Source organism: Xiphophorus maculatus, chromosome 22 (assembly GCF_002775205.1).
Source record: "Xiphophorus maculatus strain JP 163 A chromosome 22, X_maculatus-5.0-male, whole genome shotgun sequence".
Lineage (NCBI taxonomy): Eukaryota > Metazoa > Chordata > Actinopteri > Cyprinodontiformes > Poeciliidae > Xiphophorus > Xiphophorus maculatus.
In genome coordinates, this window is record NC_036464.1 from 6,806,023 (window position 1) to 6,819,968 (window position 13,946).

Genomic DNA, 13,946 nt, shown 5'->3' on the forward strand with positions numbered 1-13,946 from the left:
GGAACCTGTAGCTTCTGCCAAGACACCAGCAGAGGAAAGGGGTGAAGCAGAAAGACGAGGGGAGGGAAAAACACAGAGAAAAGCCTAAACCATGTGAGCGGATTTCACACTGTTTGCAAAAAACACTCACACCTCAAACACACCTAACAACCTAAACGTTTCAGAGTGCAGCATGCATGTTGTGAGAACTTACATTGGTTGTCTTTTTATAGTAGTCAATGTTGTGGACATCCCTGGCCAGGCCAAAGTCAGCGATCTTCATGACGTTACTCTCAGTGACCAGGACATTCCTGGCTGCCAGGTCTCTGTGTATACACTGGGATGGAAACAGTGGAAAAATTAGGTAAGAGGAAGAAAAATGGGATGGTCAAAGTGAGGGAAAAAAGTAAAAGCAGGAGAGGGGTCAGGTCCATAATTATTTGGACAAATACACAACCCCACACAAGAACATGGCTGGAGATGATTCATACATAGTCATGTATACTTAGTCATGTATACTGTAGATATGTAAAGACCAAAGTATGTGTGCGTGTCAGACAGTCACATTCCAACAGTGAGAGAGAGCGTGAGGCTGCATTTGGCCAACATGGCTGTACCCCCATTGTGAGAACCTCTCAATTCTTCTGCACAGAGGGGCTTTTGTCGTGCAATGGGAGACAATACAGGGATTGGGGCAGGGGGTATGAGTAGTGTTTTCAGGGGACCATGTTCCCACAGGGACGCACAAACAAGCTTCCAACGTAAAACCCTCCTGGATGCTGTTGTTAAGCCCTAAGTACTGAGTACTGGCACAGAGATGTGTCCAAGTAGCCAGGGGGCTGGAAGGTTGATGTGAAAGTAGGACGTTTCGTCTGTCCTCCCCTTACCTTTTGCGATGCAAGGTACTCCATGCCCCGTGCCACCTGATAAGTGCAGGAGACGAGATCTTTGAAGGTGAGCAGTTCATCAGAGACACGGGCGATATCGTAGGAGTACTCCATGCCGGGAGGACGGCGGGCTCTGAGGTACTCTCTGAGGTTGCCTTTGGAGGCATACTCTACTATCACATATAGGGGACCTGTACAAGCACAAGTCACAACAAAAAGGTGTTCAAACCCTATCTTGAACAGAATGTATGTAATGTATATTAAATTAAAATATTGCTCCCCTCACCGTCTTGTGTGCAGGCTCCCAAAAGGTTGATGATGTTCTTGTGTTTGCCGATCATCTTCATCATTTCCATCTCTGACACCAGGTCAGAAAGGTCCTTTTCTGTGGCATCGTCTAACAACAGAGAAGTTTATAATCAGAAAAATAAAAACAAGTGTCTCTCTTTAACTCTTTGACTTTAAACTAAAAGTGTGTCCAGTTCCACAGAAACTTGCCTGGAAGGTGATTGTAATTAGGCCGGGATGACAGACATCATTGGCTAAAGTTACAGCTTCTCACATAGAGTACAAAGGCTTTCAGAGGTAAAAGAAAGGGTGATGTGGGAAATAAACTTCATTGAAGACAGTGGAAGTTTACCAATACACTAAGATAGTCAATGCGGCATTGCGTGCATTCTTCAGTACCATTACAGTAACTTGAGTCACTGTTAAAATGACTCTACAGTGGAGGAAGGTATACAGGACCTCTGCTGTACCTAATCTTACTGTGCCTTGCAACCCCAAACCAGTCCAGCTCCTTTCTCCTGCTTTCATTAATCACATCAATTCTCTTAATGTGACTTGCCTCATTGTTTAGATGCTGACTGAGCGCTACCCAACTGCTGCTTTGGGGTCAGGTATGCGACCGCCCCTAACCCTTACCTATCTGACCCACCTTCCTCAAGCCGTCAGTCAGCAGCCACCAATAACAAGTAATAATGCCAGCCTAAGGCTCCACCTTGCACCTTTGCTGAACCCCAGACTGCAACATGAATCAGCTAAAGAAACGTTCTTATTTCAAGACAGAATGAAGCAGAGTAAATCTAAGCCCACAGGTCTGACCTAAAGTCAGATGTTTAAGAATGAAGTGAGACTTTGATGGTGCAACAAACAGAGACTAGATATGATATCATTTTACATCATATCACTCCTAGGTTTTTAAATCCTTTTATTAAAATGCAAGCCTAATTGGTCTGAGTTTAATCTGGAAATATGGAGCATACCATAAATCAGTCCTACCCTTAACCCCATGCTGCACACTGCTAGTCAGCTGGATGTCTGGAAATATATTCTTTAACTTTGCTCATCTTTTTTCTGATTTTGTTGTTATAGCTGTTATATTTTGTTGTGTTTGTGATTGTTGCAGTGATTGTGGTGGGTGTTGCCCTTCTCTTTCTTTTGCACTTTTAGTCATTTCACATCTGACTTTTTTGAGGTATAAAATGGTGCCGTGTACCATGGGTCATGCGATCATGTGTCAGGTCGTTATGTTTTACCACTTTGATAATTGGTTTTACATGATTTCAAACCACCTTTCTTTACTCTACCTAAAGAATTTTCACACTATCAAAAACAATTGTACATGAAGTTTTTATCTCCATTTGTCTCTATAAATTATGCAAATACTTAAATAGGACTGGTAGGGTTTTATTAACTAAATTTAAAATTTCCAGGTTCAAAATAAGTAAGAATGAGTAAAAATACAATGTGTGTTGCAAATAATTCAGTGGGGTGAACTGAATATCCCCTTTTGTAGAACAAAACCCAACCTGGCGTATTGAGTAATGTTTACCCAATACGCCAGGACAGGATCTTAAAAACTGCTATTGAAAATGTACATTTGGCAAACTAAGACACTTTCCAAATATATTAAGACATTGAAATCTTCTTCTAATTACTGTGATAACAATGAAACTGTGGTATTTTAACTCATGGTTAACACACAGCAGAATCTCATAGAAATCCACTCACCTTTCAGCATCTTCACTGCAACAGTGACCGCCTCCTTGGGTTTGTCCTTATCGATGCCCAGAGCTTCGGCCATCACAACTTGACCGAAGCAGCCTTCACCCAGAGGTTTGCCAAGAGTCAACCTAAAATAAAATACAACATTAAAAAAAAAATCCAAAACTGGATGCTGATAAGTTCAAACGGTCCATATAATAGGCCTTGCACTAACTCCCACTCTCCAGATATAAAGCAGGAAGAAGTGTGGGATCAAGATAATTAATGAAACCAGGCACATAGCCACACCCATCTTTCATCCTTTCTGTATTTCAATCAGGTTCTGTTTGTGGGAGTGCTTCTCTGGCTTGATGAAGTTTTTGCCAGAACAGTAGGTAAGAAGACACATATGGCAGAGATAATCTCTTAATAAACCTGAGTTGAGCCACTCTTTTGTAAACTATTTATCCTGTCTTGGCATGTTCCAGTATACAATTATAAGTCTTTGCAAAGGAGCAGCTAAGCCCTGACATATTAGCCTGTGATGGATGAATTTCTGTCTTTCTTTTGCAACTAAGAAGTGCTGATGAACCTTTTTTTTTTTTTACAATACCAGCAAACTGCAAAGCAGCTCTAGGTAAACCAGATTGGATTGAGAGTCTGCAAACTTCAATTCTCAATTGGCTTAAGGTGTTAGATTTTGACAGATGAATGAATATGCTTTAATTTAAACCAATCCATTAGAACTCGGGCTGTTTCGTGACGCTCCACCCTCCTCCCAAGTTTTTTGCTGCCTCAAACAGGTTTTTCTTCCAGCATCGTCCTGTATTTATCACCACCTAAAGTATCCTCCCTATAACTATGTCCTGCTTTCCTCCTTCATAGGTTTGTGGCTACTCTTTCCATTCTTTGTGAGCTGCCAAAAATTTGGAATAATGCTTTGTAAAATAAACCAGCTTTAAACTTTTTCACAACTTTCTCCCCAACCTCTTCTGTCTTCCTTGGTTTTTATGATCCTGTTTGTTCAGTAATATTCTCTAACGAACCTCTGAAACTTTTGAAGAACAGTTGAATTTATTCTGTTTATTTTGAGTCTACTCACTAATTAGGTGACTTGTGAAGACAATTTATTTTGGGCTGTCAGCATAAGGGGGCTGAATGCAAATGCAGGTCGCCCTCTTTAGATTTGCTTTGTTAAACAAAACGTTGAAAACCATGTATCTTTTCTACCTATGTTACATGTTACATGCCTGTTACATACAATCTCAATGAAATAAAAGAAAGTTGGTGATTATCATAACATGTGGAAACGCTTAGGAGGTGGAGATATTTTCTGCATATTTTAATTGTTAGTTATGCCATGGGGTTTGATATTTAACTTTACTACATGTTCTCTTGTGACTATTCAGAGCTGAAGCGCCGGTCAGGCCCCTGAACATGCCGTATAACTTGGTGCTTTTTATTTTGATTGACCTAAGTTGGTCCCTCGCCTCATAAAGCCCACTGTCCACGCTATCTAAACATTCACAGCACAGCGCTAAGCCGAGAGGCCTGAGGCTGGCGCCCTGCGGTAGTAACACAATCCCCTATCTGTCCACTCACACTTGCCACACTCAATGACAGGCATTCTGTCCATCCGGCCACACATAATGGATGTTATTTTTTTCCTCAGCCTAAACCACAAAAGTTAGCATTCCTCAGCATTTTACAATCCCAACATGATCCTTCAGGCGCTGGAATGACAGGCAGGGCATAAAGACCCAAACAGTGAGGAAGACAGAGATTTATTTTTGCAAAGTTATAACAGCCTCCATTTAGCTGGGGTCATGAATTAAAATCATAAATTTAATCAATCCAGCATGCAAACACAAAGTCGAGCATTACATCAGAAGTGCGGTTTTATTGATAAACAATTTAAAATTTTATGAGCCAGGCTTTTGTTTTTTTTCTTTTACAGGCATTCTAACAAAAGCTTCAGGAATTTCCCTTATTCTTTTAAACGCAGAGTCTCGGTTTGTTTTTAAACTTCTCTAACTCTTACTGAAACCTCAGCTGAGCTAATTCCTCTGGTATGACAGAGAGCAAACACTCCTCGCCCAAACATGCAGATGAAAGCTGTGAATACCAGCCACTAATTAGCACAACTTCACTCTCTACGAACAGAAGCGTGCGATACGGAGTCTTTCGGTGAGGGAGAGGAGGGAAGTTTAGCTGCTCTTCTAATGATGGGGCAAGTTTCACACCAGATGAATCAAAAGCTTTAATCTCACCAGGTGTCAATCCCCAAATGGAAAAATATTTTTTAAATTATTTAGCAGCTGTTTTAAAGCACTAAACGCCGTAAACAGGTAGTGCCCGCAGTCTCCGATTCCAGATTTCACTGTTAAGAGGATCCTTTACAAAGTGATACAGCTGCCTTTCATTAGATTAAATATGATCTAAAAGTTAACTTATTCCAGAAATTAAATAAAAATAACCTGAAACTCATACATTGTATGCATTACATACACACAGAGTGATATATTTCAAGCTTTAACCCACAAAATTTCATTTTGCAGAGTGTTAGTTTCAAGCATACAACTGGAAAGTTTAGTGGAAGGAAAACAGTGTGGTCGAAAAAGGCAGCAGCTTTGAGAGGATTGCAAAAGAAAGCCAGTTAAAATTTATTTTATTTTTCTTATGCAACATTCGAATGCTTATATTATATTATATTATCTATAATATTATACATTATCAATTATAGTATTAATTTACTATAAACTTTGTTAAACTTTTCAATCATATTTTAATTCATTGACACTGTTGCAAAATATAACTGGTGGCACCTTGGCTACCCTTGGTGGTACCCAGAGGAACTTTGTAGCACAAATTTTTGCAAGGTAAAAACTACCAGACTAACTGTGATGGAAATAAACACTAAAAATCCAAACTTCAGTTGTTGCACTGCAGGATATTTCAATAACTCCCTCTGCAAACTGGAGAGGAAAACTGCGAACCAAGAATAAATGCTGGAGGTTACTTCTGCTGTGTGCCATTTACATCTCAACATATTCATTAAAGTATCTTGTGTGCCACTGTGTGTGTGAAAATTAATATTAAGGTAAAAAACCCTACAAAAAATTTCACAGCAGAAACCTTCTGATTTGTTTTCATTATGCGTTTAATAATCATGTGTTTGTGACAGGAGTTGCTTTAACCTAAAGGTAGAAGTCTGTTTTGGTCTTTGCCCTTGTTATACTATCTGTTCCTTCTACTGCTAATGAAGTTTAAGAACAACCTGCACCATCCACTTTTAAATTAAAGCTGTAGAGGATCAGCATTTTCTACTATTTCATGTTTTATGCAGAAATCTGCTTTACATAATTATGGCTTTGAAGGCAGAAGACGTACAATTACAGGTTGCACTTAATGAAGAACAGAAACTACAACAGTGTGTTTTAACAGGCAACTCTTACCTATCTCTGGCAAATTCCCACAGTGGATCCTTTGGAAGGTCGTACTCAGGGATCGGTTCGTCGGGTGCAGAGCTCCGCCGCGTTGTGATTCGCACCAGGGGGGTGTTTGAGTTCATGGATGAGCTTGAATCTGCCGACACCTATAGGAAAAAAGATATTGGCTGATCACTGTGATCTAGGTTCGTAGGTCAGTTAAAGCTCCAAGGCATCACTAGAGGAGTTGGAAACCTGAGGCATGAATTTCACTACACAACCTGTAAAATATTCAATCGTGCTTGCTTCCCACAGTGAATGTTTACTAGCCGTGAAGTTTCTCCAAGGCAAAGATTCGATTTCATCTGTGTTAAAGAGGTGAGCAGCTACAATAACTTGATGAATTTGTGTTAATTGCTGGTGAGCCTGGGTCTTTAAGCGACTCCCTCTACACCCTAACCTTACCTTGACTCTGGAATCAGTCTGCTCCACAGAAAGTAATCCAACACTCTCTGAACCTTTTGGTTTCCCTTGAGGTTAAAGAAAGTTCCACATTTGGAAGGAAAAACGTCTGGCTGCAGTTTTCGGCAGCTGTGTTGACTTGAACAGAAATGCATGCCCTCTGAATGAATCTAGGTGTGGATCCCTTGAAATACCTCCACAGTATGTCATCCAAGTACATCTCAATAAATTATGAGATCATTGAAAAGTTAGCTTGTTTCAATAATTCAATCCAACAAGTTCATCTTATGGATTAAAATACATTATACAGACAGTGATATATTTAAATCTTTTCTTTCAATTTATATTAGAATATTACATAAAATAATAAAAAAAATGCATTTAACATATATTTACAAAAATGTAGACATGTTCTGCGCAACATGTCTACAGTAGAATAGCTGGGGGTCTTTAATATTTTAAGACATGGATTACTTTTACTACTGTCTCTGATCTTCCTCTTTATGATAAGGCACAGTTTCTTTAATAATAATAGTGATAATGCAATTTTTAATAATTAGATCTACATCTCGAGATCTCAAAAGGCTAAAACAAGTAATTATAATGGATAAACTAACTAAATAGGTAAATAACTAAATAAAAATTAATCTTACTCTGCATGTGCCCAGTCTCAATCATTGCCAAAACAAGCAAATTTTCTACAAGAAAGACAATTTTATTGATTTAACAAAATACATTCTAAGAAACGACATTTTAGGTTTACATCAGCTGAAAGACAAAAATAATCTATATTAATAGAAAAAACTGTGTAGTAAATGTATGAAGTAGAAAACTTTAACTTTTTCAAGATGTTCAAATTTATTAAGATGCACCTGTGCAGTCAGTTGAGTTATTATCCATGCAAACTTTTTGTATTTGTTGATTCTAAAAACATGCATTTGGTCAAAAATAATAGTAATTTAGGTTAATTATGTTCCCAAAGCCATTTATGAAATAATTAGCTGTGTTTCCTTGACAAATGTCAGTGGTGTGTGTTGGCTCCTCTAGAAGTGTTAGATGCCTTTAGAACTCTTTATCTACTTTCTGTTACCTGGCGGCGCAGAGGGATCTGTTTGGTCAGCTTGTGGACCGCCGGTGGGCTGCCAAAATCGGGCTTCTTTGCTGTGTTCCTCATGCGGCACACCACCACAATGCCCACCATGCAGGCAATCAGGAACATGCCTGCACAATATATTCCGATCTCCAAGTAGTACGAGGTAATGGGTCCTGGCGATTTCTCAGGGGCTGAGAGACATGAAAGAACAACGGTCAGGCGGAGGTTAGGGCAGGCATGTTCCAGACATGGAGGAAAACGCAGACACAGACACAGACACTATGAAGATGACTCATGAGTAAATGTAATCACCATCGACAGGCGAACTAAACAAATCGCTTTGTAGCACCATCACAACTCCCCTTCGGCCAACAGTTATTAGCTTTTGTGGGGTCTCGCAGGCCTTCAGTGGCTTTGACAGTGTCATCAGATTTTAAATTATGACTCAGACTGAACGAGCAGGCCAGCATGTGTCTGCACTCTGCGTCAATCTTTGAGACACGCGAGCACAAGGACAAAAACACACCCAGAGTCGTCTGAACAATAAGTGCTTCACTTCTATTATGGCTGTGTATGACCCGAACTTCCTGTCTAGTAAAAAAGCTGAGCGTCTGTAAAAGAGACTGTTTCATCCCTGTAGACCACAAACAAGATTCCTTTGCAACGCAGCAACCAAACAGGCCACAAGCCAAGTAGAGCTGAAGGCGGTGTACTAGAAAACTTTTTTTTCTTAAACTACATCAATGATAGTAAATATTAATAGCCAATACATAGCTATTACAGCTGAAATGACTAATTTGATTAATTGTTATGAATCGATTATTTAAATAATTGTCATCTAATTTATCAACAAATTAATCATTAACCGGAGTATACAGGCTCAATATAAATTTAAGAAATAATGTAATGTAAATATATTCCACCCAGAATTTGTAAAGTGGCGTAGTTACAGTTTCATCCAGTGTATATTCTGTATAAGAAAATCTCCTATCCAGCATCTTTTGCTGTTCAAATATTAATCAGGTAATCAAAAATAACAATCAACAAATTAGCCCTGTACACTGTTAGAAGTGTTGCTTTAGCTGCAGATGCATCTGCAATTTACTAAAGGAATGCTGTGTCATTGCATTTTAAGTAATAAAATCCTTATTTTCGTGTTTAAAAAATGAATGGACATGCTTATTTGCATCTCTTAATGTAATTCAAATGTTGTAAAAAAGGCTTAAGTGGTTAAATGCAAAACCTGCAGAATGTGCCAAAAAAATTTTCAAAGCCATTTTATGACTTATGAACACACATCAGACATTTTCATTGCTTGAATAACATTGTTTCTACATGTTTCCATTATAAAGAGTAGGTAAAATAAGATGTTTTTAACAACATCAAAGAAAAATAGGTGCAATATGTTGGCAATTAATCACACACGAGTCATCCACTGTGTCGAAGCAGAGAGGTTTGGCTCTGATAATCGAGAAAGTCAAGCCAACATGAAATGAGGGTTGAGCTTTACCTTTCCACCATTGTTTCAAGAAACGTCAAGTATCAGAGCCAGAGAAAAAGGAATAATGCACAATTTAAAGATATCAAGAAAGAGCATGCAGAATCAGAACCAACGAGTAGTAGTGACTGGGTTTCTAAAAGGACTAACAGAAGCGTGAAGACAAATCCTCATCTCCTTTGGAATTGTGACACTCAAGTTGCTATTCGAGCTCTAGTTTGTTTTGGAGTTGCAATAAGTGTTCTTCAAACTACACTATTATCTCATCTGGGTTTTCAACAGCTTGCTAACCCACAAAATATAGTAAATTATATGCTTATGTATTGAACTGATCAAAGGAAGAGTCCAAGGAGAGGATTAGCCTTACATGAAAGCAATTGAAAATTACTTAAAGTGCACATATCAACATTTTTTATGACAAAAACCAGTAATAAAATGTTCTTTTTTGCTATTTGTACCATTCAAAGTGTAAAATTTCTGTTGATGTTACACAGATCTTATAAAAAATGCATAACCAATTTCTCCAAATGATAGTCCAAAGCAATTAGCCATGATAATTAGTTTCAGCTGCAGCTGGGTTTTTTTTAGGTCTGAGCCAAATGAAGGAGAAAGCATTTGACTGCAGCAGCCATTTCATTGTATATTAGTATTTTAACTTCATTTTCATCCATCACATATGTAGCATATCATTAGCTTTAGGTCACTTTTTAGAGCCAAAAAACAAGTAATTATTAGAAACTACTTATGACCGAACACAGTTTGATTGATATCGTAGAGTAACAATGATGATTTGACATCTAAATCGGCTAAAAGTCTCAGTGGTAAAAAAAACTGACCAATTATTAACAAAATCTCTGCATGACTTGCTAATAAAGCAGGAGAATGTGGACATAATCTCAGTGCTGTCAATGTTTTTGTGTTTCAAGTTCAAGTCATTCCTCATGGACTGGGATCACTACAAGGTGCTTTTAAAACTTTCCCTATGCTGCTGATTCAATAGGTCTCAAAGGTTCTCCCTTCAGAAAACATTCGTCCTCCATGTCTTCTAATCACTAGATAAACTGTATTGTAAATCTTTACTTTGCTTCAAATCCAGCTGAAGCTGTCCGTCACTACTTGTCTTTGATGGATATTGAGTTGCTTTTAATAACAACATTATTCATTATTCATTCGTAGATTTAGATTAAAAATTATTTTAGAGACAGATATTCCAAAATACACATCAAAACAGACTATTAACCCAGAAATAAAATAATTTATGTCTGTTTTTTGTTAAAAATACATGTGGAAAATTATTAATGTCCTTCTAAATAAGTAATGGAAAAACATTTCAGAGAAGCCCTTATTAGAGTTTGGAGATTTGACATGTTGAGGTTTGATACAAGTCAGGACTCCAAAACATTTATATTATGTTCAGCCAGAAGAAATCTTAAAAAATGTGGTGTGAATAATTTGGGCTTAACTGTAGGCATTGATATCTGAGTTCAGCGTCCTAAAAGTAACTTTTCTTACTCTTTCACAACTTTTAGCTAAATTTGCTGCTGCCTTGTGTTTTTTTTTTTTTTTTTTTACAGATATTTAACGTCTTAAAGTAATATCAGTATCATGAGCTTTAAACCTGAACACAACTGAAAATGTTTTAAAATAAAACTGATGATATGTGCCCTTTAAAGTGGAAACAACAACCAAAGGACAAAAGCAAGTGAATTTATATACCTGGAAGCACCGTCAAAGTAGCAGTTTGATAGGAGATCCCAATTGAATTACCCGCCAAGCATGTATACTCCCCAGCATCCTCAAAAGTTACATTTGGCAAGTAGAGAACTTCTATCTCCTTATCTGTGGTGTTAACACCTGCGGTCTGGAGGAAGAGAAGAGGAGGAAGAGGAAATAGAGAAACAACAGAAACAGAGAAGAGAAAAAATATGAGACCCACAACACCAAGAAAGAAGTTAGAGGAACTGGATAGTGTCCACCGTTAAGATCCTGTGTAGAACTGAGCATGGGAGTGAGGACAGGTAGAAGATAGATCCCAGTATTCCACCAAAACATGTGAAAATAAAACAAACACACCTAAAACAAACCCAAAAGGTACCCATCACCCACAGAACCTGCTAAACCCACACACATGCATAAACACAGAGATCATGGAGAGCACTGTGACACCATACGCTTTCTGGTGAAAAGCTCTGAGGTGAGTTATAAAAAGAAAAAAGAGATAATCATCTGGTTATTCTGGTCAGAACAGTGCTTCCATGGCGACACCAATCCAAAAGTCGGTGGCAGCTGAAGGAAAAGGGAGTAACATTTGGGAGAGGGAATGTCCTTGAGACCATCAACAGCACCACCACAGAACAGCAGGGAAACCCACACCGGTAGAGGGGAGTTGAGGTGGTCTTGGGTGGGGGTGGAGGGTTACCTGGAATGACAGTCAGCCAGCACGACTGGGTGACTTCCCCTATATAATTGGAGACTTTACAGATATATTCCCCAGCATCTTCCTCTGTGACATTGGTGAGGATGAGAGACTCCATGTCTGTGCTGTTAATGCCTGATCGCTGCAAGCCATCAAACAAAATGAGCAGATAAATCAGGCACATGACAACGTCACCACTGCAGCTGCTATACACGGACCTGCAGGAATCATCTCCAAAATCCAGCCAGAAACTACAAAAATGACCCATTAAGTTGGAATAAATTAAAATAATTGTGATTTAGTCTTGACAAACATTGAATATATTTTCTCAATGTTTTATGGATGTGATGTTCCTTGCAGACATCACAATGAAAGGCAAACCACATTTAAAGGAAAAATGTCAGAGAAAACAATTATTTCAACTTAAAAGGCAAAAGTGTACATAAAGTTAGGGGGAGGGATATAATGGGTTTCTTATATGACTTCTCATAAAATACAGTAAATTACAAAGCAAGAGCGGGAAAAAGTGTGGTTATGATATAAAAATGGGTACAAAGGGATCTACCTTTAACACTTTGACGTAGGGGTTTCCATCAGGCCTGTACCGACTGCCGTTTACGCTGACGTGTTTCAGCCACTGGATGTGAGGCTGGGCGTCGCTGTAGACCTTACACTGGAATTGGGCGTCCTCGCCAACGTGTACTGTGGTGTTGGCGGGCTGTCCAGCCTGGAGGATAGGCCTGTGTGGTGACCGTTCTGTTGAAGAAGAAAACAATCTATCTTTTCTATGCTCATTCACCAGTCAAAAAGAAGGTAGTAGAATTATGCTGCTCATGGAGTTGCTCTGTTACGTCAGTTCTGATTTGTTCTTGTAGGCTCAGACAGTTATTACGATGAGTAACGATGTCAACAAGGTATTGTTTTTAGAAGTAGAAGCTGCTAATTAGCATTGCAAAATCAAATGAGATGGATTAGCAATGCTTCCTAACAACTGATTATGTCATCCAGTACATGCTGGTGTGAAATATCGTCTCTGCTCAGAATTTAAGCTGTTAGCATTTCATTACAGTCTTGCCCACAGCATCACCAGAAAGACTCTTTAAAGATACTTGGATTATATGAGTTATGACAACATTTAATTTTTGTTTGGAATAAAGTATTTTTGAATTAAAAATTATTGTTCTTTCACTGAGCTTAAGTGATACTTGAGGATCAGGATGTTTAATGGTTAATAAATGGTCTACATGCATGTTTTGGAGAGTTCAGCACTATCTGCATTCTTCTATAAACTAAAATTTAGCTTGTGTACCCAAACAGAGGGAGACCTGGGGAACAATACCCCCTTTCAAACACCATCTAGCTTTTACAGCTACCCCCACAACTCCCATACTGTGACATGACTCATGAGCCCAGCAGAGCCTTTCCAAAACAAAACCGCAAGGTAGGTGCACTGAATTTATTTGTACGTGTATGTTTATGAGTTTTGGAGTTAGTCATCAGCCAATGTCAGGGGTGGAGATTCTACATTTAATACAAAGAAGAAAACTGTCACAAACTACCATTTAAATTCCAGGATGCAAAGACTTCTACTGTCTTTTATTCTTTTGCTGACTTTTCTGAAATCTGTCAAATCTTATGACCCCCTTCTTCCTCTCTCCAAAACCAAATCTCCTTCTTTCTGTGCATTCTTAGGGTTTGCCTTGTTTATTGCCTATCTTTCTTTGCCCCAATTTTCTGGCCCTCTTTACACACTCAAACTTTTCATGCTTCCAGAGGGTGGAGACATCAAGCACTCTGTAAAACCTAACAAAATTAATTAGATTCTGGAGTGCTACGACTAAAACAGTAAACACCTCTGTTTTAGGCGTCTGTAACATTTAACATTTTCCACAGTTTGACTGATTTTTTTTCTTCAGATTTTCTCTCGATTTTTTGTGATTTCATATGATTAACAATCACAAAGCAGCATATAGTTGCAAAGTGGCAAAGAGATAAATGATTTTGAATTTATTTACATATAAGTATGTACTGACCGATAACTAGATCCTAAAACTAATCTTATGATTTGTGGAGTAGCCTGGGAGCATTCCCTGCTGACCAGTGAAGGACTTTGAACTCTGAGTAACCTGGCAGCTCTGCTCAAAAGGGTCCGGGGAGGACAGAGACCCAGGAAAATCTCAGTGTGGCACAGGATTGC

At 38.6% G+C, this 13,946-nt stretch overlaps 1 protein-coding gene across 6 annotated transcripts in view; it reads right to left on the reverse strand.

Moving 5' to 3' along the window:
• LOC102233809 (fibroblast growth factor receptor 2-like) overlaps window positions 1–13,946 on the reverse strand; it is a 56,481-nt gene that overhangs the window by 9,927 nt on the left and 32,608 nt on the right. For 3 of the 6 annotated variants that reach the window (XM_023327547.1, XM_023327552.1, XM_023327551.1), the window contains 8 exons: window positions 12,315–12,505; window positions 11,050–11,194; window positions 7,827–8,026; window positions 6,308–6,447; window positions 2,880–3,001; window positions 1,153–1,263; window positions 867–1,057; window positions 194–316 (listed from right to left, as the gene is read on the reverse strand). In XM_023327547.1, coding sequence (XP_023183315.1) covers window positions 194–316; window positions 867–1,057; window positions 1,153–1,263; window positions 2,880–3,001; window positions 6,308–6,447; window positions 7,827–8,026; window positions 11,050–11,194; window positions 12,315–12,505 — 1,223 coding nt within the window. Of the gene's footprint in view, window positions 1–193; window positions 317–866; window positions 1,058–1,152; window positions 1,264–2,879; window positions 3,002–6,307; window positions 6,448–7,826; window positions 8,027–11,049; window positions 11,195–11,752; window positions 11,892–12,314; window positions 12,506–13,946 lie in introns of all 6 variants that reach the window. The other 3 variants (XM_023327550.1, XM_023327549.1, XM_023327548.1) reach the window with 3 other exon arrangements.